Below are 25,856 nucleotides of genomic sequence, written 5' to 3' on the forward strand. Positions count from 1 at the left end.
TAGTATTTGAGAATGACAGGAGAGAAAAGAATCTCATAATTCTTCATTTGACTTTGTTAGGTCTGACCCAAGTATACCTTAAGAGAAATATTATTCCTATAGTAATAGATTTGATGACGTAATTACAGAAGTTTTCTTAACTGACACGATTGGGAAAATTGGGTCAGTTAATCAAAAAAGTTGATTCAAGTGTAGATCCTTAGTATCAGAATACCCAGCTAATAGTAGCTTAAATCATAAGGATATATGTTTTCTTAAGAAGAAGTCTGGAGGTATATAGTCTTGGGGTTGTTCCATTCAGCAGTTCAACAATCAAAAAAATGTTTTTTAAAAATACCCAACATGAACACTGGGTATTTCTCCTTCAGTGCCCTTCTCTCCTTAGTGTGTTGACTTTTTAGCTTCATAGCTGTAACTTCATGGTCCATAAAGTAAACTCCTGTAGTCCAGATACCATGTTCAGATTTAAAGCAGGAATGTTGGTTGGAGTGGGTATTCTTTCAAAAAGAGTTCCTCAAGTGGTTTTTTCCTTTTATCAGTGAAGAACAGCATTTTTCCAGAAGCTCTTGCAAAGTTCCCTATGTCTCATTCACCGGAAGTGGGCCTGATAGCTCCCCTTAGCTGCAAGAGAGCTGGGAATGCAAGAATCTCTCAAAAAGAAGTAAGAGAATATGATTTATTATGCCAGTGGTTCTCAAGGTAGGGGAATGGGGTGTTTATTACATAACTTCTGTTAGGTAGCATCTGGAAATATGTGGAGAATATTGACATTTGGTGGGCAGGGTTTAGGGGTACTAAACTTTTTGCAGTGCGTGTGACAGTTCCAAAGAAGGTAGAATGTCTAGCCTAAAGTGCCAGTAACAGCCCTGTTGAGAAACACTGGACTATTTGGAATTTATTGTTGGAAATACACGTATTACCGCCCCAAACAAAATGGTCAAAAAAAGAATGGGAGAGAATGGCTTGGGATGGGCAAAGAACAATGTCTTCTATAGGGTCATTACACAGTTTAAACATTTTATTATAATTTGAAGCCTATCAATGTATGTTAAATGTAATTGATGGGGGGAAGCTGTTTCTTTGAGTATGGATCCTCTAATTAGTTTAGCTTTGTTTTTTTCCTCATATAAATCACACCCATAGCCATCCTTTATGGTGTACTTTTAAAAAAATAGAGGAAGAACTTAAATATTGCAGAGCAACCTGAGAATCTGGGTATAGAATTGTTCTTGTTGCATTTCTGATTTTTAGAAGAGACTTGGCCTATTTGCTTTTTTCCAGAGAGTCCTGCCTAACTTTCATTAAAACAATTATTTTTGCACTCTCGTTTTTTAAAGAGGAGATGCAGACCCAAATACCTGTGCTTTTTTTTTTTTATAAAAAAATAAGTTTATTTATTCATTTATTTTTGGCTGCCTTGGGTCTTCGTTGCTGCGTGCGGGTTTTTATTTTTTTCTAGTTGCAGCGAGCGGGGGCTGCTCTTCGTTGTGGTCCACGGGCTTCTCATTGCGGTGGCTTCTCTTGTTGCGGAGCACGGGCTCTAGGCGCGTGGGCTTCAGTAGTTGTGGCGCACGGGCTTTAGAGTGCAGGCTCAGTAGTTGTGGCGCACGGGCTTAGTTGCTCTGCGGCTTGTGGGATCTTCCCAGACCAGGGCTCAAACCCGTGTCCCCTTCGTTGGCAGGCATATTCTTAACCACTGTGCCACCAGGGAAGTCCCTGCACTATAATTTTGTCAGTTTATTTGATTGCATTTTATAGTTAAAATAATAAATAAATTGACATAAACAAGTTTAGGAACAAACAAATGACTCTTGGTAATCACATCGCTTAGTTTTGGAATTCCAAAGTAGTTGTTTACTGGTTGACAGTCAGTGTGCCCCAGGCATCAGCTTCTGTTACCCAGGGAAAACTAAGCATTGGGTAGTCCAGCAAGTTGATTAGGTGGACATCATTTAAGAAAGTTACTGCCATGTATTAAAATATCTAATTAGCTGAGCTCTAAACTTTTTTCCTGAATTATAAATTGGGTGACTTTAATAAAAACCAGACTTCATCACTTCTTTTAGATTTTTGTTTTTCTTAATCAGAAGCTATTAGAACTCCAAGTAGTTTTAAGATTCTACCATTTTACCCATGAAAATGTTTTGCTGTTCAGAACATATTAAGCACCTCTCATAAAAACCTATTTCTTAGAACTTAGATTTTTCTCAGGAAGTGGTGAAAACTATAATTTAAAAAAACATATATACACATGACAGGGATGTTAGAGAAATGGAAAATAACTGTTGAAAACAGATGTTGCTCTGTAAATCATTGAGTTCCTTCCAAAGTAATTTTAAAAATTGTATTTCAGAATCAGATGGTCCTTAGTTATGAAAAGGCATTAATGAAAAAATTTTCTTATATACCATTATTGTATTACTTGCAAGAAAGAGCATTTAAATACTTCTCTTTTTAACATGTGCTTTTAAGAACATTTGTTCTTCAAACCTCCATTGTGGAGAAAATTTTCCTTTCACATTTTTTTCCTTAAAAAGATTTTAATTTAGGTGAATTAAAGGGTGGCCTTCAAAGTTTTTATTCTTCAACTCATCTTTTAAAAGAAAATTTATAAAAGCAGTATGTGTACCTGGAAATGGAAATTTCCAGAATTGTAAGGTATAAAATGAAAAAAAAAAGCCTCCTTTTTCCCTACCCTATTTCCAGTCTCATTCTCCACTGGTTAAGCACTTTTGTCTTTTTCAGTGTTTCCAACATTGTATGTATAGCTTATATGTATATATATATATATATCTCAAGTTGTATATAAATGTGTTTTAGTAAAATCTTCTTTTCCCAGTTTTTACTAGCTATATTTTGATGTTTAGTTTTGTTGATTGCCTTTAATTTTAATATTTATAAATGATATTTGACTCCTTGGTGACTACATTCTCCCCCTCTTTACCTTCCAAATTCTGTCAGCTATAACTAAGTTTTGTAATTGTTCAGTAAGTATTATTTAATTCACTGTAACTTAGTGAAGTAGTTTTCATTCCTCTTTTATGGGTTACAAAACTAAGACAGAGAGGTTAAGTTCTTGGTTTTATGAATAGAGGCTTTAGTCCTTCAAGCACACTCCAGCATTTCAAAAATATTTATTGGTTACTTAATTTTCAGTGCTATGACTTGGGCTATAGTGTGTGTCAAACGAAGTCTTAGTCGTTTTGGAGCTTATGGTCTATATTTATAGTAAGTCTCATTGTAGGCCTCAGCAGTCTAGTCATCCCAAAACTCCAGATCCCTGTAGCTTAATCCCTGGATCAAAGAAAATTGGTCGTAGGATACAGGATTTATCAAAACAAATAGTTTTACTGGAGGAGTAGAAGCTTTTAGGGGTTCTAGCTTCTGTTCAGTTCAAATATTGCAGAGAATGAGAAAAGTACACTGGAGGAGATCCTGCTATCATAGCATACCTACAAAATGAAAAGTCTATAAAACATCTTTAGAATTGAGTCAGATTTTTCTAAAATAAAACAAATTCTTGTGTATATTCTTTGATTTCTGACTCACTTAATGAATTAAAAAACCCCACTGTGTCATGGGACTTTCGTTTTTCTGAATACCTTCTTTAAAACTATGAAAAATTAACTTAAACAGGTTGGCTGGCTTTTAGTGGTTAAGTCATTTAAAATGGGAAGCCATGAATCTTGAAATAACTCCAGTAGTAGTAAATATAGCTAACGGATTTGAAGGTTAACTTCAGATAACATTGTGCTTTATTTTGCTTTAATAGACTGATTATATCATTCATGCCTGGTTGACGGAACACAAATCAACATATAAGATATCTTCATGTTTTTTAATTCCCAGAGGAATTTTTTGGGGGTAAATGAATCGATACAAATTAATTTATTTTACATTTAAGAGGGAAAAGAAATGACATTAGTTAAGGTCTTTCTGTGTACCAGGGACTCCTCTAAGCATTTTACCCATATTAATGAGATGACCTTTGGAACTCACCCAAGGACGGGAGTTGTTTGCCAGTGGAGCCGACTACAGAGGGTTGGAACTTTCAATTCTCACACCCTGATCCTGGGGAGGGGAGAGGGGCTGGAGATTGAGTTCTGTTACCAGTGGCCAATGATTTGATCAATCCTGCCTCTGTAGTGAAGCCTCCAAAAAACCCAGAAGGACAGGGTTCAGAGAGCTTTTGGGTTGGTGAACACGTGGAGATTCGGGAAAGGTGGTGTGCCTGGAGAGGGCATGGAAACACATCTTCATCATTATTGTTGTTAATACAAGATTATTTTTGCAAAGTATCCAAACATGAATTAAAACCAGCTGCTTGGGGGTAGTTAAAGTATATTAATACTTTTATTATACCATTTTATTAAAGTAGAAAAAACAGGAAATACAGATAAACTAAAAGGAAAAAAATTAAATCACTCAGATAACCTCTGTTTATATTTTGGTGTATGTCCTTGCTGACTTTTAAAATATTCATAAGTACATATTTACGTTTAAAATTCATTTCAACAAAATATTTTTATATATTTCAAGAGTCTGTAATTTGTTTCTCTTATGCAGTTTTTCTGCAGTTTTTTTATGCTTTCTGCCTTGGGTACTGTCAAAAAGAGCATGTGACCGAATTTTCAATGAGTTAATTTTAATTTTTGTTTCTGAAGACTTAAAATTTTAAAAAGAGATGGTATTTAGAATATATCTATTTCAACATATAAAAAGTGTTAGACTTGCTGTCGAACTAAAAATGTCTGTTTTTCAAATTCCTTTAGTAATTTCAAGTAAAATTTTAATTGAAATACAGCATGTACAGAAAGGCACCCAAATAATGAGTGCTCAGCTTAATGGTGTAGTTTTGCAAAGTGAACACCCACATGACAAGAAACACCACTAGCATCTCAGAAGCCGCTCTGTGCCCCCACTGCAGTCAGTGCTTTTCCCAGCCTCAGGTCTAACCACTCTGCTGACTGGATTCATTTGACATTCATTTTTCACTTCTGAATAAATGGTATTTGAGCAAGCCTTGGGCCTTGGGCACAGTTTTGACAATGGGTGATTTGAACTTTCCAAAACAGTCTACCCCATCTCGCCCCCCATCCCCACCACCAAACAGTGAGTCCCCAGGTACTCATCACTTAGCTTTAACAAGTCACAATTCATGGGAAATCTTCTTGCATCCAACCCTCCTAATTATTTTAAAGTGAAACCCAGGTGTCACATTATCATTTTAGTGGATATTTTTAAATATGTATTTTTAAAAGATGAAAAGATTACTCTTTTTTTTTTTTTTTTTTTTTACCTTAAACAAGATTTAAAGAGTATAACCACACCTTTAAAATTTAATTCCTTAATATCAGATATTCCCTCAGGGTTCAGAATCTCCCCAAATATCTCTTAATTTTCTATACTGTTTGAATTAAGGTCCATATGTTGCATTGGTTGGTATGTCTCTTAAATCTCTTTTAATCTAAAGTTTCTCCCTCTAGGTCTTTTTTTTTTTTTTTTCCTTGCCATATTTGTTGATAATTTTTTTGAAAAGCTGGTTATTAGTTTTATTTTTCAGGGTATTCTTTCATGGGTATTTCCATTCAGCCTTTTATGAAGTGATTAGTATGAACGTATATAACTTGAACGCACAGATCTAAATGTTTGATGAATTTCAACAATTTTATACATCAATATATTCACCACCCAATGTATTTTGTTTTCAATTGTAATCTTTTTCAAATGGAAAAAGAGGAAAAACCCCTTCCATTCTTTAGACTCTGAAGTCTAGAGTAACTACAATGGGGTTGGGGCAAAAAAAAAATCATTGATTGCTATCAGCAGTGTAAAGCGTTCTGCTTTTCAGTAGCCGGATGGGTGAATTAAGAATATTTGGGGTTTGGAAAATACCACTTGCTAACAGAGGGATATGTGTAACATGTTAGAGCTACAGGTGAAAGGTGTAAATGCACTGCATTGAAATTTATATCTTTGCAAAAAAAGCTGTGGCTATTTGGTTCTTCCTCTAAATTGCATTTACCCTTCCCAAAACCTCCACCTCTGCCTCAGTTTCAAGTAGCAGACACATTTCATCTCATCTAAGTATTCTAAAGATAGGAGGATCATGTGGTTATTGACTCCAGGAAAGAGTTAACTGCAGTTGAAGCATATAAATGTCTTCAGTATCTTATTTGACAGATATTAGCCAACTTGGTTCTTTCATCTTTGCCTTGTCCAGGATTTGAATTTATTGTCGTATTTAACTTTGGGGACTTTATTAATTGTGTTTTCTTAAAGTAGTACATGGATTTTAGTTTGATACCATTAGGAAGGTAGAGTGGAAGTTACTAAGAGTTACTGAGTGGCTACTCTCTGTGAGGTATCATCTCTTAAATGCAGTCCTCTAAACTCCTAAGTAATGTATGTGATGACAGCGATTTTGTCCATAGCCTAGGTCAGGAAACAATGAGAGTTCCAGTGATTCGCCCAAGACCATATAGCTAGTAACTACCAAGAAATGGGATTTAAACCCTGAAATTTTATTCCAGAACTCTTAAAAAGTTTTCACTTAAATATGCTGTCTTCATGAACATTAGAAACCTAAGCAGTAATAACTCTGCCCTTTGCAATTCCTGCTTTCTTAACATGTACATGAAAAAACAATCATATTTAAAACATTTTAAAAAATTGTATCAAATCCAATTGTGATAACATTTCCTGCGTGAACATGCAAGTCTCAACTTGTTTCAAGAGAAAGTTTTGTACTAAAAAGTCAGTAAAGCAAAATAATTTATCTAGTGCCTACGGTGCAATATAATGACGTTAGACCAGTATTGTTATTTTTAAAGACAGTAGGAAAATAGCTTATCAAATTATCTTTAGGTAATTCAGTTCAGGACGTATGACTTTGTTATAAGTTGGGGTTACTTAAATTCTAGCTTTTCATTGAATTTGTCGTTTAGTTTTTAAAATGAAAAGTCTCCATTTTCATTTTATGTGAAATAGATTTATTTTTAAAACTTTTCCCAAAAATAACATATTAATGTAAATTTGTTTTTAAAGAGGGTGATATCTTTTAAGCCTTTTAAAAGCATTTACCTATATTCAAGTCTGGATATGATTCAGATTTCGTTTCTAGTTTGAAAAAAATGACCTCTGTAACTATTGTTTCTGCTCCTTTTTTCTTCTCAAATCTTGGGAACGCATTACCATCATAATTATAGTCTGAATTTTACTTTACCTTTGGGTGCTCTATTTTTTAAACAAATTCTGATTTTAAATACTTTAATCCAAATTGTGATTTATACCAAGTTTGTTTCTAGACTTTTTGTCCCCAGCTAAGATCCTGCCCTCTCCCAAAAAGACCATTCTGGATTATTTAAGAAAATCAGCCTCCTTTCAGACTTGCCATAGTATTTTTAAAAATATAGTTGCCTTTTTCTTGGTTTCATTGAGCTTTAATATTCTCAAACAAATCTCAGAAAGAAGATGCTGGTTTTCTTTAATAGAAGTACATGTTGCTTCTTGAAAGGCATTTTTATTTAAAGTTGGTTGGGTAAGACAAATGGAACAACCAGTTAAGCTCATTCCTTCTATACTTATTTTTAACTTCAAAGCTCCTAGTTTTAACCTCTGGTTCAGTCCCATCTTACTAGATTTAAGTGGCTTTTGTTTTGTTTTTTTTTTCATGCAGGTTCTGCTCATTAATCACCACGAGTGTGGATCTGAAGAAGAGTTTATTACCTCTCTTTTTTTGAGTATGTTTAACTTCAGATACACACAACGTAGCCTCTCCTTCCCTATTAGATTCTTAGAAGGTAGTTATATTTTTATAGTATCCTTCTTGTGACTTTGATAGTTGTGATCAATAAGAATAAAAATTATTCCTTACATATTGGGCTACTGCATGCAAATCAGTTCATTTAAAACCTCCTGGAGGTCTTTGGCATGCCAGACATAAAACCATGAGTGTTTGTTTGTGGAGGTAACGATGTTCCAAAGAAATTTAAGACTTTAATTCTCTTATCAAGAAACTGGGTGAGTTATCCTTTAGGTGCTGGGAATCACTGACCCTTAAGGGGCTTGCTTTTGGTGTGTCATTTTCAAAATTAATTTAAAATGGGAAATGATAAATTAGAAATGCTGTTGTGGTATTAGATCTCTTAATGAATAGTAGAGAGAAATTAGCTTGTATTATACCTATTATACAGATTAGCTGATTTATCATGTCTTATAAATATTAACGAGCATATACTTTTCCATGTCTGTGATTTTTAGACACATTGATATATTTTTCTTATTGTACATGAATATGATGTGTGAAATGTGCTAAATAAAATTAATTCTTTTTTTTTAATATATATGTCTAGGGTTGGAAAAAAGAAAGAATTCTAGCTGAATATCCTGATGGCAGGATAATAATGGTTCTTCCTGAAGACCCAAAGTATGCCCTGAAAAAGGTAAATTTCCAGTGAAATTTCACACAGAATGAATAGTATAATTTTGCAGCTAATTTTAAGAGTATAACTTATTGCTGGCAGAGCACATTTAAAAACCAGTTCTGAAAACAAGAAATAAGCATTTAGTCACAACCCAACTGAAAAATTATGCTTTAACTTTGTAGTGTATCTAGCATAAGTGAAATGAATTTTTAGTGGATTGATTGATTACTGTCTCATATTACCAGTAATTTGAGTGATGGTATGAAGGCATAGTAATGAATAATGCCACATAAGTGATTTCAAGAATCAAAATTAAAATAAAAATCTGAATCATAATTTATAAAATTAAAATTAATAAATGTCATTTTATTCTGAGAGTAAATTTCTAAATAAAAGCTTATTGCAGAAGGGGATATAGTAGTAGGTCATAGTTATCCTTAAGTTAAACATGAAGTAATCGTAATGTTAAGGTAGACAATCAGATATATTCTGATTTATAAATGTAATGGAGAAAACTTAAAATCCTCTTATCTAGTGTGAGCCAGGTTTTAGTCCAATTTAGGGTTCAGAGAAATGAACCAGAGAGATAATGAAGTCTGGAACCATTTTATTTATATAGAGTACCCTAAATGTCAGGAGACCATAGGACAAACTTATTTTTAATGAATATATTAATTACATTTTCAAATAATATACTCAAAATGTTTTTCCTCCAGATGCTTTTTCAGAAGTACCTCATAATGTAAAGGAATGGGTCTGATTGTTTATCTGAAAAACATAATTAAACTAGAGTGTTTTCAACATATCTAGAAACACAAAGAAAGTAGTTTATTTACTTTTCTCAGGTTAATAGTTGGACCTCTTTAGATTTAGGAATACTTCACCTGAAAGGGAGGTTGAAGAAAAACACTTTGAACCTGTTATTTGAAAATATAGCTAACATTCCACTTACAGTACAGTTGATCCTTGAACAACGGTTGGGGGAGGCAGTGTTAATCTACTTATAATTCGGTGTGCTAGGTTCCTCTGTATCTTCGGATTCAACCAACCACGGACCATGTAGTACTGAAGTATTTACTACTGAAAAATATCCATGTAAAAGTGGACCCATCCTGTTCAAACCTGTGTTGTTCAAGGATCATTTGTATAGTTTATCCTGTGGTTCCTGACTTTTCAGGTACCCTGAATATATAACTGAACAATACCCGATACTCAAATAAGCCCCCATGTTACCACTGCTGAACAGTATAGACAGTAGTATTTAGAATGGCACATAAACCTGTCTTGTATTTGAAACATTGATCCTTGCACAGAAACAAATACTTGTTGAATTAATGTTGGATTAGTAATTGACTAAATGAAAATTAAATTATGGAATTTTTGGAATTCCAACTGTTATCATTTGGAAATGCACAGTGGGTACTTTGCTTTACTGCATGTGGCATCCAGACATTTCTTACCAAGACTCCACAGGAAATTCTAATTTCCTCATTTTCATTTCTCAGGACAGACTCTTAGTAACCTATACAATTCAGTATGTTACTGGTTAGTAACCCATAATAGGTTAAAAATTAAAATCTAAGGAATTGTGAGTCATTTGCCTTTAGGAACTGAGTCAGGTATTGTATTGTGGGATATTGTTTTAGGATTAGGAGGACTTAAGTTTTCATCACTGAATAAGAGATGTATTACATGGTATTCTGCATGTCAGAGGTGTGAGTACTTAACCCTCTTAGGTGTTATTTGCATTTTAAACTTAGTGTCACAAGTGAATGTTTATTGGACTGAATATTTGCAGATTATTTTTTAACTGGGGAAGGAACTAATGTTTGAGTGCCTACAAAAATCTTGACTTTGAGAACCTATAAAAGTTTGAGCTTATCGTATTTGACCTTGACCACAATTCTAGGAGGTAAACAGAAGCAGTTTGATGCCATATTAACATTATAGGTTCAAATCCCAGAAATCCCAGCTTTTTGGTTCTAGATGTCCCATATCTGACATGGGAAAGTTACTTTTGAATTTTATTTCTTCCATATGCAAAAGAAACTATAAGCCTCTAAGAGGTGTTGGATTTAAATGAGATACTATTGATAAAGTGCTTTGCATAATGTCTGGCCTATAAATGGTTGATAAGGAGTAAACATTTATGTCTGTCCTCTGTGTTCACCTGCATTTTACTGATGAGAGTACTCATTAAGCCTTGCGAAGAAGAAAAGTGTGGCTTGCCTGGCAAAGATTTCAGTGAAGTTCTCTCCAATACTCAAACCCATGATCCTTCTAATGGGAAGTCTTTGTTCTTATTACCTATTGCAGGAGCTCTCACTCCTGTTGTTCCCAGACTGCTGGGCTTGACATTACTCTCCATTCTTTCCTCCTTTTGCAAATTGGTCCACAGGGCTTGAAAAACATTTATTGGTCAGGACAGTCATTCAGAAGCACTCTTCAGAGGATATCCTGCTTGGAATAATATACTCAATTTATTGAACTGAAATAGTATATTTTTACATATATAAAATGCTTTTGTTGTTAAAAAAAATATTGTTCTTTATTTGGCAGGTTGACGAGATTAGAGAGATGGTTGATAATGATTTAGGTTTCCAGCAGGCTCCACTAATGTGCTATTCCAGAACAAAAACACTTCTCTTTATTTCTAATGACAAAAAAGTAGTTGGTTGCCTAATTGCAGAACATATCCAATGGGTAAGTGATTTTTAAAGAGTGGTCGTATGTAGTATGGTGTTTAAGGAGTTACGGGAATAACATAATCCTGGTAAATTTTTCAGCATTTTATGTAAGGAAGAGTATGAATGCAAGAATTCCTGTGTGTAATTCTTTACTACAGTGGAGTTGTATCTTGCATGGGAATTAGTTTCTCAAGTCAGTATAAAGTATAAGAGAAAAATTCTATAAATCAAAAGTACTATTAAATTTTGTTCGGGAAGTTTCCTTGTTGGCTGCTAACGTAATGTCTGTCTCAGTCCCTTCAGCACTGGAATAAATCAAGGGTTGGCAAATTACAGCCTGAAGGCAAAATCCAGCCTGTTTTAATAAAGTTTTATTGTAACACAGCCATGCCCATTTGCTTACATATTGTCTGTGGCTGCTTTCACACTACAAAGACTGAGTTGAGTAGTTGCAACAGAGGCCAGGTATGCTGCAAAGCCTAAAATACTTATTGCCTGGCCCTTTATGAAAAGTTGCGCACCCCTGCAGTGGATCACCACTTCTTTGGTTGAGCTCTAGATGAGGACTTGGCTTGTATTTAAGAGCCAAATTGTGCAAAAAAACAAACAATAGTATCTTTTAGTTGCCTGCAAGTGCATGCTTCATCATAAAATTTTCTAATAAAGTACAAAGTCGAAACAAATCTGCGTGAGTTAATTTCCATATGTTAAGCTGCATTAAAAAAATTCAACCTGAAATTGTGTAGTTTATGAATCTTGCTGTTTGTAATTACAAATTTGATTTAAATAGCTGACAAAGTAGTTTGGAGATACAAATTTGATATTAAATGACTAACTCATAGAAGCTTGCCATACTGTAATTGAGTTAATTTTTGCATAGTACAAATCGTGTGGGTTTATTTTTTCATTGCAGTGGATTTATTCTTTGCTTTATCATTTATCCACTTGATAGGTCCCTGAGTCTTGATTGTCCCACTTTTAAGAGATATCAACAATGTCATGCTTGATTTTCCTGAATGCCACAGTGCTTTCAGTGTGTATTGAATAACTGTTGTGTGTTTAAGGATTGTCCTTAGCAACTCACCTCCCTTAATTTCACTCCAACTAGCATGATTTATTACTCCTGAGGAGGGTTAATAGTAAGATACCGACTTGAGGGAAGTATCAGTTTTTAGACAAAAATTGATGATTGAAACAAATGAAGTTAATTAGATGAGGGAAATTAAATATTTGAAGTCAGATTTGCACAGTGACAAAGATATTTGCAAATTTTATGATAGAGCATTCTTACATCTGTTTGGCAAATGACTAAGCATTAAAAGAAATTGCAGACATCTGTCTTGTTTTTGACTGTTTCTTACAGTTTTTTATTGGCTTGTTGTTGTTCACAATGAATGTTCTTTAGTAAACCCTTGTCGTTTTCTGGGGTTTTTTTTTTTTTTTTTTCTTTTTTTGCCACGCTGCATAGCTTGCGGGAGCTCAGATCCCTGACTAGGGATTGAATCGGCCACGGCAGTGAAAGCGCTGAGTCCTAACCACTAGACTATCAGGGAACTCCCCACCCTTGTGTTTTTTAAATTTTTATTCTACCTAGTTCCAAAAATGACTTGTAGCAGTGTTTAGATAGAACATAGTTGTGTAATATTTGCTTGTTTGTTCTTTGTTAACTCTCACTTGTGTTGTCTGATTGTTTTAACTTGTGTACCACGTCCCATCAGAAGGCTAGCCATGTCCCTTTTTGGCCACTAGACTGGCAGAAGAGATGTATGTTTTTTTAGAGTATTTATTTATTTTTTTAAGAGGTAGGAGTATAGGGAAAGGACCTTTTTAACTCTTGATTCCTCTGCCATCCCTCATCCTAGTTCCTGCACAGCTGTGAACCCTAGAACTATGGCAGCAGTCCCAGAAACAGTTGTGACTGCCGAGTTCTTAACATGTCCTTTTGCTGGTCCTAGGATATGGGAGGTAGAGAAAATTAGCATTCAGTTCCTATTATGTGCCAGCTGTGATGGCAGGCTGCTTTGTATATATTTCCTTATTTAATCTCAGCAATTCTCTGAAGGAGGTGGTGGAGAGTTCCAATTTATTGGTAAGGAACCCAGAACATAATTAAGTAACTTTATCTCATGGTCACATAACTAGTGAGTTAGAACAGAATGTAGATCCAGGTCTGTTTATTTCCTAAAATGAGGGTGAAAGCGTAAGTGGTTCCCATAGTTTGTTAAGAAGCCAGACAACAGTAGTGACCTCCTCACTAAGGTCAGTACTAGACAGTTGCTTAATAATATTCCCACTTTAAAATTCTCGCCCCTCCAACAATGTCTGTGTGTATAATGGAGTCACTTTGCCGTGCAGCAGAGACTGGCACAACATTGTAAATCAACTCTACTCCAATAAAAATAAAGTTTATAATTTTCCCCCTATTTTGCTACATATAGGGCTACAGAGTTATAGAAGAAAAACTTCCAGTTATCAGGTCAGAAGAAGAAAAAGTCAGATTTGAAAGGCAAAAAGCCTGGTGCTGCTCAACATTGCCAGAGCCTGCAATCTGTGGGATTAGCCGCATATGGGTGTTCAGCATGATGCGTCGGAAGAAAATTGCTTCTCGCATGATTGAATGCCTAAGGTAACTTAAATGTAATTCTTCAAGTCATTTTCAGTAGTTTAGGATTTAAGCAGAGTTTTATATAAAGATTGGCATTTAGTTAATTTTAAATGTGTAACCTTTATTTATATTAATTTAAAATCTGCATAAGATTGTCAGTATGTTGGATCTGTGAGTGCTTTTTATGTGAAGTTAACCTGAGGGGGAAGAAAGCACTATTGGTTAAGTATTATTAAACCATTTTAACTTTTTTAATTTGCATCTATGATATCAGGCCAAAATAACCCACTTATTTCAAACTGAGTTCAATATTAGAGAATTTTAAAGATAACCAAAGAAGTATGGGAAGTTTCTTGGGAGTTTAGCTTTTGGGAAAATTTGTCTTAAGAATAGTATTTGTAAATAATCTAAATCTCTTAATAGTTTTTCTTCTTGCTTTTATTGCTTGATTTTTAATCAAAGGTATAAAGGAGAAGATTCAGAAAATCACATGTTTTTTGCTCTTTAAAGCATCTTTGCTAAAGGATTAATGAAAGAGGTTTAAATTAATCATGCAAATGAGGTTTTTTAGGTTCGTCTCTTGTGTCTGTTTATTCATAGAATACCTATCTACTACTACTTATAGGTATAGCTTTCAAAATAATCCATTATTGTTATAAGTGAGATCCTAAGACTCTTAAGTCTCTTAGAGCCTTACTGTGTTTCAGGTCTCTCTCCCTTATTTTTATTTTATCAATGAGTAGTGATCCAGAAGGGCTTAGATCTACCTACCCTTCTCTTGACAAGAGGCAGGTCTATTTTTAGCTCTTTCAGAACTAAACCTGGAAAATGCAGCTGATTAAATAATTGTCCTAAATGAGGGTATTGTCCCTCCTTTAAATCTTGTAAAACTTAGGTCTTGTCAAAACCATAAGAGGGTTCTAGTTTATAAAAACATAAAACATTGTAGTCATTGTGTTTGTTCTGTATGATACTGAGATTGCCACTCTAAGCTTCCTGTTAAAACCATAGAGGTTTCTAACTTTTTTCATTTATTGTTCCTTTATGTACCCATCTCACCTTGTTACGATTACAATATGAAAATTCTACTAATAGTCTATATCCTGGCAAAATTTAAAACATTTAAAAATAACAGCTTTATTGAGATATAAGTACATAGCACAAAATTTATCTTGTTTTTAATTAACCATTTTTTCTTCCAATTTTATTGAATTATGATTGACATACAACACTGTATAAGTTTAAGGTGTGCAACAAATGATGTGACTTACATACATCATGACATGATGATCACAATAAGTGCAGTGAACATCCACCATCTCATATAGTTGCAAAATTAAAGAAATAGAAAAATTTTTTTCCTTGTGATGAGAACTCTTAGGATTTACTCTCTTAACAACTTTCATATACAACACACAGCAGTGCTAATTATGTTTCTATCATGTTATACATTACATCCCTAGTACTTATTTATCTTATAATGAGAAGTTTATACCTTTTGACTGCCTTCATCGAATACCCCCTCTCCCCAAATCCCCACCTCTCGTAATCATAAATCTGATCTCTTTTTATGAGTTTGTTTGTTTATTTGAAGTATAATTGACCTACAACACTATGTTAGTTCCTGTTACACAACAGTGTTTCCGTATTTCTATACATTTCAAAATGGTCACCACAGTAAGTCTAGATACAGATATGTCACCATACAAAGATATTACGTAGTTATTGACTATATTCTCCATACTGTGCGTTTCATACCATTGACTCATTTATTTTACAACTGGAAGTTTGTGCCTCTTAATCTCCTGCACCTATTTCTCCCTACCCCGCTCCCACCCCCGCCTTCCCTCTGGCAACCACCTATTTGTTCTGTGTATCTATAATTGTGTTTCTGTTTTGTTATGTTTGTTCATTTGTTTTGCATCTTAGATTCCACGTATAAGTGAAATCATACAGCATTTTTCTTTCTTTAACTTATTTCACCCTCTAGGTCCGTCCGTGTTGTTGTAAATGGCAAGATTTCATTCTTTTTTGTGGCTGAGTAATATTCTGTTGTGTGTGTGTTTGTGTCTGTGTGTATGTCTCTGGTTGTGTGTATACACACAACATCTTCTTTATCTATTGATGGGCATTTAGGTTGCTTTCATATCTTGTCTATTGTAAATAATGCTACAATGAACACAGAGGTGCATATATTTGTTTTAATGTGTATTTTTTTTCCTTTGCGTAAGTACTCAGGAGTAGAATTTATATGGTCATATATGGTAGTTCTATTTTTAATTTTTTTGAGGACTTTCCATACTGTTTTCCATAGTGGCTGCACCAGTTTACATTTCTACCAACTGTGCATGAGTGTTCCCTTTTCTCCACATCCTCACCAACACTTGATATTTGTTGTCTTTTTGAAATAGCCATTTCGACAGGTGTGAGGTGATACCTCATTGTGGTTTTGATTTGCATTTCCCTGATGATTAGTGATGTTGGACATCTTTCCATGTGCCTGTTGGCCCTCTTTTTGTCTTCCTTGGGAAAATGCCTTTGCAGATTCTCTGCCCATGTTTTAATCAGGTTTTGTTTTTGATGTTGAGTTGTATGAGTTCTCTGTATATTTTGGGTATTAACTCCTTACTGGATATATCATTTGCAAATATCCTCTCCCATTCAGTAGGTGGCCTTTTTGGTCATCTTTTTAAAGTGACACTTCACTGGGTTTTAGTATATTTAGAAGGCTGTGTAACCATCACCACTGTCTAATTCTAAGACATTTCCTTCGGTCGCCCCAAAACCTGATACCCAATTTCCCCATTTCCTTCTCCCCCAGCTTCTGGCAACCAATAATCTACTTTTGTCTCAATAGATTTGCCTATTCTGAACTGTTTTTTTTTTTTTTAATGTTTATTTATTTATTTAGCTGCATCAGGTCTTTGTTGTGGCATGTGGGATCTTCATGGCAGCATGTGGGATTTTTCGTTGTGGCGCATGTTGTGGCATGCAGGCTCTTCATTGTGGCATGGGCTTCTCTCTAGTTGTGGCGTGTGGGTTTTCTCTTCTCTAGTTGTGGCGCAGGCTCCAGAGTGCATGGCATGCAGGCTCTCTCGTTGAGGAGCACGAGCTCAGTAGTTGTGGCGTGCGGGCTTTGTTGCCCCGCAGCATGTGGGATCTTAGTTCCCTGACCAGGGATCGAACCCACGTCCCCTGCATTGGCAGGCGGATCCTTAACCATTGTGCCACCAGGGAAGGCTGTGTATTTTTATTTCTCTTGGTTAAGAGAGAAGTACTTGCATATGTATATTTATTTTGGTACATACGTAGGAGAATTGGGCCATATGGTAACCATATAACATTTTGAGGATCTGCTGAACTATTTTGCAAAGTGGCTGCACTGTTTTACAACTCCACGAGCAATGTTACAAGGGTTCTAATTTCTCCTCATTCTCACCAACACTTGTTATTATCTGTCTTTTTAGCCATCCTAGTGGGTATGAAGTGGTATTTCATTGTGGTTTTTGATTTACATTTCCGTAATAGGTAATGATGTTTATTGGCCATTTATATATATCTTCAGAGAAATGCCTATTCAATCAATCCTATGTCCATTTTTAAATTGGTTCATTTGTCTTTCTCTTGTTGAGTTGTAATAGTTCTTTATATATTCTGGAGATGAGTCCCTTATCAGATACATGATATGCAAATATTTTCTACCATTTTATGATTGTCCTTTCATCTTCTTCTTATTCTTTGAAGCACAGAAGTTTTTAATTTTGAACTCCAAATTACATATCTTTTTTTCTTGTCACATATCAAAGAAACAATATCCTCATCCAAGGCCACAAAGATTTAGGCCTGTATTTTCTTTCAAGAGTTTATAATTTTAGTTCTTATATTTAGGTCTTTGATCCATTTTAAGTAAATTTTTGTGTATGATGTGAGGCAAGATCCAACTTCATTCTTTTCAATGTGGATATCCAATTGTTTCAGCACCATTTATTAAAGAGACTTTTCTTTCCCATTGAATGGTCTTGCCACCTTTGTCAAAAATGATTGATCGGGCTTCCCTGGTGGCGCAGTGGTTGAGAATCTGCTTGCTAATGCAGGGGACACGGGTTCGGGCCCTGGTCTGGGAAGATCCCACATGCCGCGGAGCAACTAGGCCCGTGAGCCACAATTACTGAGCCTGCGCGCCGCAGCAAGAGAGGCCGCGATAGTGAAGAGGCCCGCGTACTGCGATGAAGAGTGGCCCCCGCTTGCCACAACTGGAGAGGGCCCTTGCACAGAAACGAAGACCCAACACAGCCAAGAATAAAAAAATTTAAAAAAATGATTGATCATAAATGTGAGGGTTTGTGTCTGGACTCAGTTCTATTCCATTGGTCTCTTATGCCGGCAGCCCACTGTCTGGAATACTGTAGATTTGTTGTAAGTTTTGAAATAAGGAAATGTGAGTTCTATAAATTTGTTCTTTTTTAAGATTCTTTTCACTATTCAGTTTCTCTTGCATTTTCATATGAATTTTAGGACCAGCTTGTTAATTTTTGCAGAGAAGCCCAGTATAGATCAATTTGGAGAGTAATGCCGTTTTAGCAATATTAAGTCTTCTGATTCATAAACGTGGGATGTCTTTGTTTACTTAAGTAGGCTTTAATTTCTTTCCACAACGCTCTATAGTTATCATTTTTTAGGTCTTGCATGTCTCTAAATTTAATCCTAAGTATTTACTCTTTCAGTGTTATTGCAAATGGACTTGTTTTCTAAATTTCATTTTGAATTGTTCATTGCAAGTGTATAGAAATACAATTAATTTTTTAATATCGATCTTATATCCTACAGACTTGCTGAACTCATTCTTTATTAGATCTAATAGTTATTTTGTGAATTCCGGAGGATTTTTGTATATAAAAGATTATGTCATCTGTAAAAAGAGATAATTTTACTTCTTCCTTTCCAACGTGGTTGCTTCTTATTTCTTTTGCTTGTCTAATTTTCCTGTTTTAATAGAAGAGGTGTGAGCAGACGTAGCCTTATTACCCTGTTCCTGATGTCTGAGGAACAGTTTTCAGTCTTTCTTTTACCATTAACTTTGATGCCTTTTGATACTCTTTATCAGGTTGAGGAAGTTCCTTCTATTTAGAGTTGTTGGAGTATTTTTATCGTGAAAAGGTGTTGGGTAAATGTTTTTAAAACTATGATTGCTTTTATAAGACAATTATTTTTAAGTTTCTAGAATATACAGCATTACCTAAAGTCTTTATTCAAATTTTATTTGACAGGTTTTTCCAATTTTAATGATTAAAAATAATATACTTTTTTTTTTTAAACCCTTCTACTCTCCCCCCCCCTTTTTTTAATAGGAGTAACTTTATATATGGCTCATACTTGAGTAAAGAAGAAATTGCTTTCTCAGATCCTACTCCTGATGGAAAACTGTTTGCAACACAGTACTGTGGCACTGGTCAGTTTCTGGTATATAATTTTATTAATGGACAAAATAGCACCTAAAATAAATTCATGCCTGCAGTACAGAAGACATCTACTAAAGAGAATGGATTGGTTGCTGACTTTAACCAGGAACTAGGGCCATTTTTATTACAATGAACTCAGGACTGGCAACAACTGTAAGGTTGTTCCATTTTCATAAAATTGGAAAAAATGCAGTAATTGCTTATTGTTGTTTTGTTTTTTAAAGAAGATATTTTATTATCTTTTACAGAAATTTATGATTGATGTATTTTATCTATAGTTATTTAGACATGTTTACATGCAGCAGATAATTGTTCATAGTGGACTGAAACTAATGCAAGGACTATGGTCTCAGTGATAAGTATATTTTGAAGTTCTTAATTATGGAAATATACCAGTGTAGCTTGGTACTGTATTTTTTTATATTGATCTGCTGATACCAGTTATAGTTTTAAAGACTGTATTTTCACAGAGTGGAAACCGATGTTTTTGCAGTATTACTCAAGGAGGGTGTGATGTGACCTGTTTAGGAACTCAAAGCTAATTCGTAAAGGGTCTGGTATATAATTTAGAAGAATCCTCACAAAAAAGCAAAGCCGAACTTTTTCTTCCATTTCTCTCTTTCCGCTTCTTGACAGCAGCAAAAAGTGGAAGGTGGAAAAGAATTGAGGCTTTCCTTCTTGGAGAGCTGTAAGTGACTAGAATTAGAATGGTACCCTCTACTGTATTTATTCTTTCATTCTGGTTTCACTTTTTAAAATAAATGGCAACTGGCACACTTCAGCTGTTAACAGTCCCAAAGAGATTTATAAAAACCTGGGGAATAGTTGCAAGCTAAATATGGAGGACTTGGTATCTGCTTCGTTACTCCTCAGAAATACTACACTGGGTATATGCCCTCATTATTGGACTTCATTTTGATACTTGTCTATCCTTCATAGTGCCCTCTACTTTTAAAGGGTTTATATGTTGAAAAACTGCTGTGGCCTTTTATGACCTGTATATAATGTAGAATAAAATAATAAAATACTTGATAGCTTTTTCTAAGTGATAAATGTGATAATGGTGTATTATTATTGTGCTTTTTCAGGAAGTTTGTTAGTTTTGATACCTTGAAATAAGATTAAAACACTGGCTTCTTAAAAGGTAGTTTTCACCAGTTTGCCATAGGATAAGTATGTCAGTAACATCTCCAAAAGACAAGATCCTAACATGAGAATTTTCTGCTCTTTCAAAGAAATAAAGAGCCATGGCCCAAGAGTGAAGCGCCACTGTGATTTAACATAGATTAATTTTATGAGCTGAAATTAAAACCAGCGAAAAATTAGGGCTTGTAAACTATGATTAACAGACAGGTATATATTTTATCACCCTTAGATGTGTGCTTTTAAAATTAATAGAGTGGTGTAAGGCTCTGTAGTCTTTATAGGGTGGAGTGGTAAGGCAGTGTAAATATTTCCCTCTGATTCATCATGGTGGTCCAACTCTCAACACTGCTTTTCTCTTTGGGCTTGAGACTCTTCTAGTTATCCCTGGTCTCAACGTTTGCCTGACAGAGACCATAATTTTTTAAAAACAGGATGAAATTTTCAGGTGTAGTGTAGATGTCCTAGTAACTGTTAATCTCATAATACAGGCCCAATTTCCATATAAGCAATAGTATGCTTCTTTGGGGAGCCAAACTTGGTGGTTTCAAGGGGACTTGGGAGTAGAGAGGCTATATTTATTGGTTGGTTTAAAGGTTACCATTAGTGGGAAAACGGTTTCTTTTCATGTTTGTATTAAAGACACAGCGCCTCAAATAAGTTTTACAATCTAGCTGTTTCTCTAAGAACAGAATTATTAATAATACTTAACATTTGAATGTTTGCCATGTGTCATACCTTGTGTTTAGTGATGCATTATTTTATTTAATTATCATGACAACCCCATGAGGTAGAGTTTACAAGTGAGGAATCTAGAACTTAGACGATAATTAAGAGCTTACAGTAGCAGTCTTTGTGAAAGTTGCTGAAAACTGAGCTAAACCTATGATGTGTGGGTGAAGATGAGGAGACAGATGAACTCTGAGGAGATAAAACTGAAGAATTGATAGAGTTGATAACTGACCAGAGAAGGATCATGACAGGAGAATCTAGGGTAGTTTTCATTTGGGTAATTGACTGAGAAGGGCATACTGGAGAACTAGGTTGGCAAGATTAGATGGGGAAGGATGAGCTCAGTTTTGCTCACAATTTTAAGGTGGTTGCAGAATCTCCAAGTGGAAATATCTATTTGCTATATAACTGAACATGTAGATCTAGAGTTTGGGAAAAGTTTGAACTAAGCAAATTTATTAATTTAGTTATTTGAAGGTTTAGAAGAGATCACCACCCTGAGGTTTATGAAATGAGAGGGTAGGAGAGAGTATTGAGGAACACCTGAGAATGCACATGCAAGGGAAGAACTATAAGAGAGTGGTAGAAACCAAGACTCAAAGAACGGTCGACACTGTCACACCACAGTTGAAGGCTGAAGAGTGATGACAGAAGAACGGTCTCTATGGAGTGGTGGAGGCACTGGTGGACACAGTGAGTAAACACTAACGGCCACAGACATCGAAACAGGTTGATTCTGTAATTGCTGATTATATAAAGGTGCCTGTAAATTTTTTCTCTGCTACCCTTGAATAGTTGTTGGTCCATTATAAAAATGTCTAGTGTATGGACATTATAGGAACCACCAGTATAGACAGGAACCATGAGCTCTTAGGGGTTATGCCCTTGTCTGCATGGACATACAATGGTTTTATTTCATTTTGTAAGCATTATAAAAATCAGTATTTTACCAGTTGGTAACATGCAAGAGTGCATTTGGTGTATCTACTAAAAGCATGTATCGTAAGAACAGTAAGTACAGTAGACATGCAGTGATATTTTAATTGTTGCTTATTTTGCATGGCTGCCCAGCTAGGGCGTCTGGGTAGGAACACGGCCACATTCCTGCCTAGCTGTAGTTCACCAGCAGTTAAGATGGCTAAATTGATTTCTGGGATAGCGACTGCAGGCATACATATACCTTCTACCTGTTCTCATGGCTCTTGGGCCTTCTGGCAGATAAAGGGAAGAATCGGTCTTATAACAACAAAGAAGTGGTTAGAAAACTTGTTTTTTCTTTCTTATTATTCCACCTGCTGTCATAATCACTGAAGCACAGTTGACCCTTGAACAACATGGGGGTTACCCCACACAGTTGAAAATCAGGTGTAACTTTACAGTCGGCTCTTCATATCAGCGGTTTGCATCTGTAGACTCAGCCAACCATGGATTGTGTAGTATTATAGTACATATTTTTTTGGAAAAAATTTGTGTATAAGTAGACCCATGCAGTTCAAGCCTGTGTTGTTGAAGGGTCAACCGTAGATGCTTTCCTTAGCTTACTACTTGACAGTTAAGACATAAGGAATTTATAGTTTGAATGGCTGTTTCCTTGGCCTCAGAGGTTCTTCCTGAAGTCATCTTTAGTGACGATTATTTTGTTTCTTTTTTGGGTTTTTGTTTTTTTCAGGGAAGCCAGTATTTCATTGTTTTATCAATATTCTCTTAGACTCAGAGGAAGCTTATGGGCCAGTTGCCATGACTGAAGACAAGCCTGAGGAATGTTTGTTCCCTGATGTTGTTCAGCTCTACGTAGTTGAATACAAAGGTACGGCAGTCAGAGTTTCACAGCTGTTAGTCTTTCTAAGGCAGCTGCTTTGGAGCATGGAGTGGAACACAGGCAGTTTCTACTTGATCCTGAATCTGTCATCATACTTAAAATAGTTATTGCCCCTCCTGAGGTAACAGCCAGGGGCCTCTGGCCCTGAAGAATGCTTTTATGGTTCTATATCAGTCTATTATTTTAGCACTCTTGATAATAATAGAACTGAAAGGCATTTTTTTTTTCCCCTGGAATAACAAGTTAACTCTCAAAAGTTGGTGAAATTAGAGTTTAGAAATCAATTGGAGAGTAACACCTTAGGGTTATACTGCACAGTTCTACCAACCCAAAGTCTGCTTCTCAGGACACGAAAGTGAGTATAGTTGCCATCTGTAAAATAAAAGATTGGGGATGTACCATGAATATTTCTAACATCTCTTTAATAATCATTTCTAGATCTGTTATTCATAATTGTGGCACTCTGCAAATGGGCATGGTATGTAGATACCTTATATGTGTGTATCTTCTTTGGATAAGCTACAGATTTTCAGTGAACAAATATTTACTTTCTTGGACTGTTATGCCAGAAGAGTATCTTAGAGTCATCCAACCTATGACATGGACTTCTCGCCTTTCTTGGACATTGCCGTAGTCAGCTCATTCCATTTTTGAACATACCAGAACGTGTAAAGAAAACAAACTTTCTCTTTGGGGGGGTGGGAGAGAATTTTAATACATTCACCAACTTAAAGGACAAGAACATACTGTAGACACAACTTAAGACAATTTAGAATCATAAACAAAATGTGAGGTAGACTGACTAGTGAAATTCACCAAATTTTGGTTAAGAAAATTTTACAGTAATAAAGTAACACAGGTGTCTCCTTTTCTAAAAATCACAAAAAGCATTTGCATAAATTACAGCCAAAAAAATTGAATACAACAATTCTCATTGTAATTTTAGTTTACATTCAGTATTAACCTGTGTGAACTGTCATATGTGGCAAGGTTCAACAGGTCTATAGGTCAGTTATTATGCAGGCCTAGTGAACACATTCACACCACAGTATTCTTAAGGGATGGCAAGGTTCGAAGTGGAACACACCAAGGTACGTATTAACCAATCATGGTGTCCTGTGCTTGTGCAATTTTATCCTTGCAGGAGAACGACCTAACATTCTCTAAAGAATTATACTGATAAGGTGATTTTAAAAGATCCAAACCTTAGTAAGATAGGCATTGAAAAGAATAGGCAGGTCAATTTGAATTCTCCATCATTGGGGTGATGGGCTTTTGGCTTTATTCTGGCATTTCTCTTCCCCAGAGTTAAATAGTATTTAAGAGATCATCATCATTTGATTTTTCAGAGTGCAGCCCTAACTCATATGGGGTCCCCTCAGGTCAAGTAACTACTTTAAAAAATTTTCCTTAGACTATGAAGCTATAAAGCCTGAAGAAACCCTGAGAGGCCATCTGCCCCAGGTACAACAACTGTTTTAGGATTATTTCAAGTATTTTATTTGCCCTATATAGTAAATATTTTTGGAATATTGCACAAATAGTGGGTTTCTTGATATCGTCTGCGTTAGGCCCTTTCAACAAAACAGGAACAACTGAAATACATTCATATCTAAATCAGCCTGCCTCAGAAGGTACTTCTTTGCCAAGAATTCTGCTGTACTAAAATTGAGTATTTTTAAAGCATCTATAAGGCAGGTCCTCTTTCAAGGTCAGTTAAAAATGGAGTTTAAAGGAATTGTTCATTTCAAGAGACATTTAAAGCATCATAAGTAGCTATATTAAAACCAAGAGATCTGAAACCATTTTCAGATTAGTACATGACATCTTTTCACTAGCTGTAAACTCCTTGTTATCACAAACTAATAAAGCTGGTCAGTTAACACTATTTGTTCGAAGTAAATGCAGGCTTCAGGCCATAAATATGACATCGATTCAAGTTAAAAATGGCCATTTAAAGTGGGAATAAAGTGGTACATATGGGCTAATGAGAAAAATGTCAAGAGATTGTATAATGATGAGAAGAGTAATTTAAGAGTAAACTTCCAATAGACCTAGTTTGTTCTAGAACATTTTCTAAAAATCTGTTTTTGATTAAAATATGTGGTAAAAAGTCTGTAGAAACTTATGCCTCCTACTGTTGATGATACTGAACAGAGACCCCCTGTTGATTTTAATGAGTCAAAGAGACTTACTGGCATCTTCTTTAACACACGCACACCCCACTGGTAGGATTAAGTAAAACAGCCTCTCTTTCTATGGCTCTGTTTCCCATTTCAGCAATTTCTGTGGTGTTGTCAGTATAAGGTAGCTAATATTCATTCAGTGTATCTTTTAAAGGAAACTCTGCTTTAGTCTTTGACAGGAAAGAAACTAGTTCCACTTCACACAGAAGCTAAGCCTGCCTGACATTTAGCTTTGCTGGTGCCAACTGCTAAATTCCAACCAAACAAACAGGGTGGGTGTGGGGTGACTGCTGAAAGCTTCTGAATTGGCTCAACTACTGAATCAGGCTCTCCTTGTGCAAGATTAATCACTGTTCATAAGAGACTGAAAATGAAGAATGGATAAAGTAAAAGAACTTAAGCCAGGAGAAGCTACATGAATACACACAATGCCTGCTCTGCATTTACTAATTTGTTTGTTCAGTTTAAATAGTAAACTTTTAACTCCTGTGGAAATTTTGCCAAAAGTTTCAATACATACAAGATTATAAATCTTAAACTAACACTGCACAGAGAAAGACAAAGCTACTTCTTTTTTTTTTAAATACAAATATCTTCTACATTCTATCATTTCAGACCCCTGAGTAATACTGTACCAAAGTACAGATCTGAAGAGAAACTGAGGGTTCAGGCCTCAAACGTTAATCTTCAATTAATTCCACACCAACGGTGTGAGTCTCACGTAACACATTCAGGCTAGCTAATGCTGAGAGTCAGTTTCCCCCCCCCCCCACCATAGTAAAAAAAAAACAATGCAGAC

At 35.3% G+C, this 25,856-nt stretch overlaps 1 protein-coding gene across 4 annotated transcripts in view; it reads left to right on the plus strand.

Annotated features, from left to right (window-relative positions):
* ESCO1 (establishment of sister chromatid cohesion N-acetyltransferase 1) overlaps window positions 1-20,222 on the plus strand; it is a 40,481-nt gene extending 20,259 nt beyond the window's left edge. Inside the window, exons 6-9 of one of the 4 annotated variants that reach the window (XM_061169496.1) lie at window positions 8,355-8,444; window positions 10,986-11,129; window positions 13,552-13,739; window positions 19,067-20,222. In XM_061169496.1, coding sequence (XP_061025479.1) covers window positions 8,355-8,444; window positions 10,986-11,129; window positions 13,552-13,739; window positions 19,067-19,214 — 570 coding nt within the window. In that variant the 3' untranslated portion in view covers window positions 19,215-20,222. Of the gene's footprint in view, window positions 1-7,678; window positions 7,803-8,354; window positions 8,445-10,985; window positions 11,130-13,551; window positions 13,740-17,812; window positions 18,152-19,066 lie in introns of those variants that run through there. The other 3 variants (XM_061169497.1, XR_009697348.1, XR_009697349.1) reach the window with 3 other exon arrangements.
* The last annotated feature ends 5,634 nt before the right edge of the window (window positions 20,223-25,856 follow it).

Source organism: Eubalaena glacialis, chromosome 15 (genome assembly GCF_028564815.1).
Source record: "Eubalaena glacialis isolate mEubGla1 chromosome 15, mEubGla1.1.hap2.+ XY, whole genome shotgun sequence".
Lineage (NCBI taxonomy): Eukaryota > Metazoa > Chordata > Mammalia > Artiodactyla > Balaenidae > Eubalaena > Eubalaena glacialis.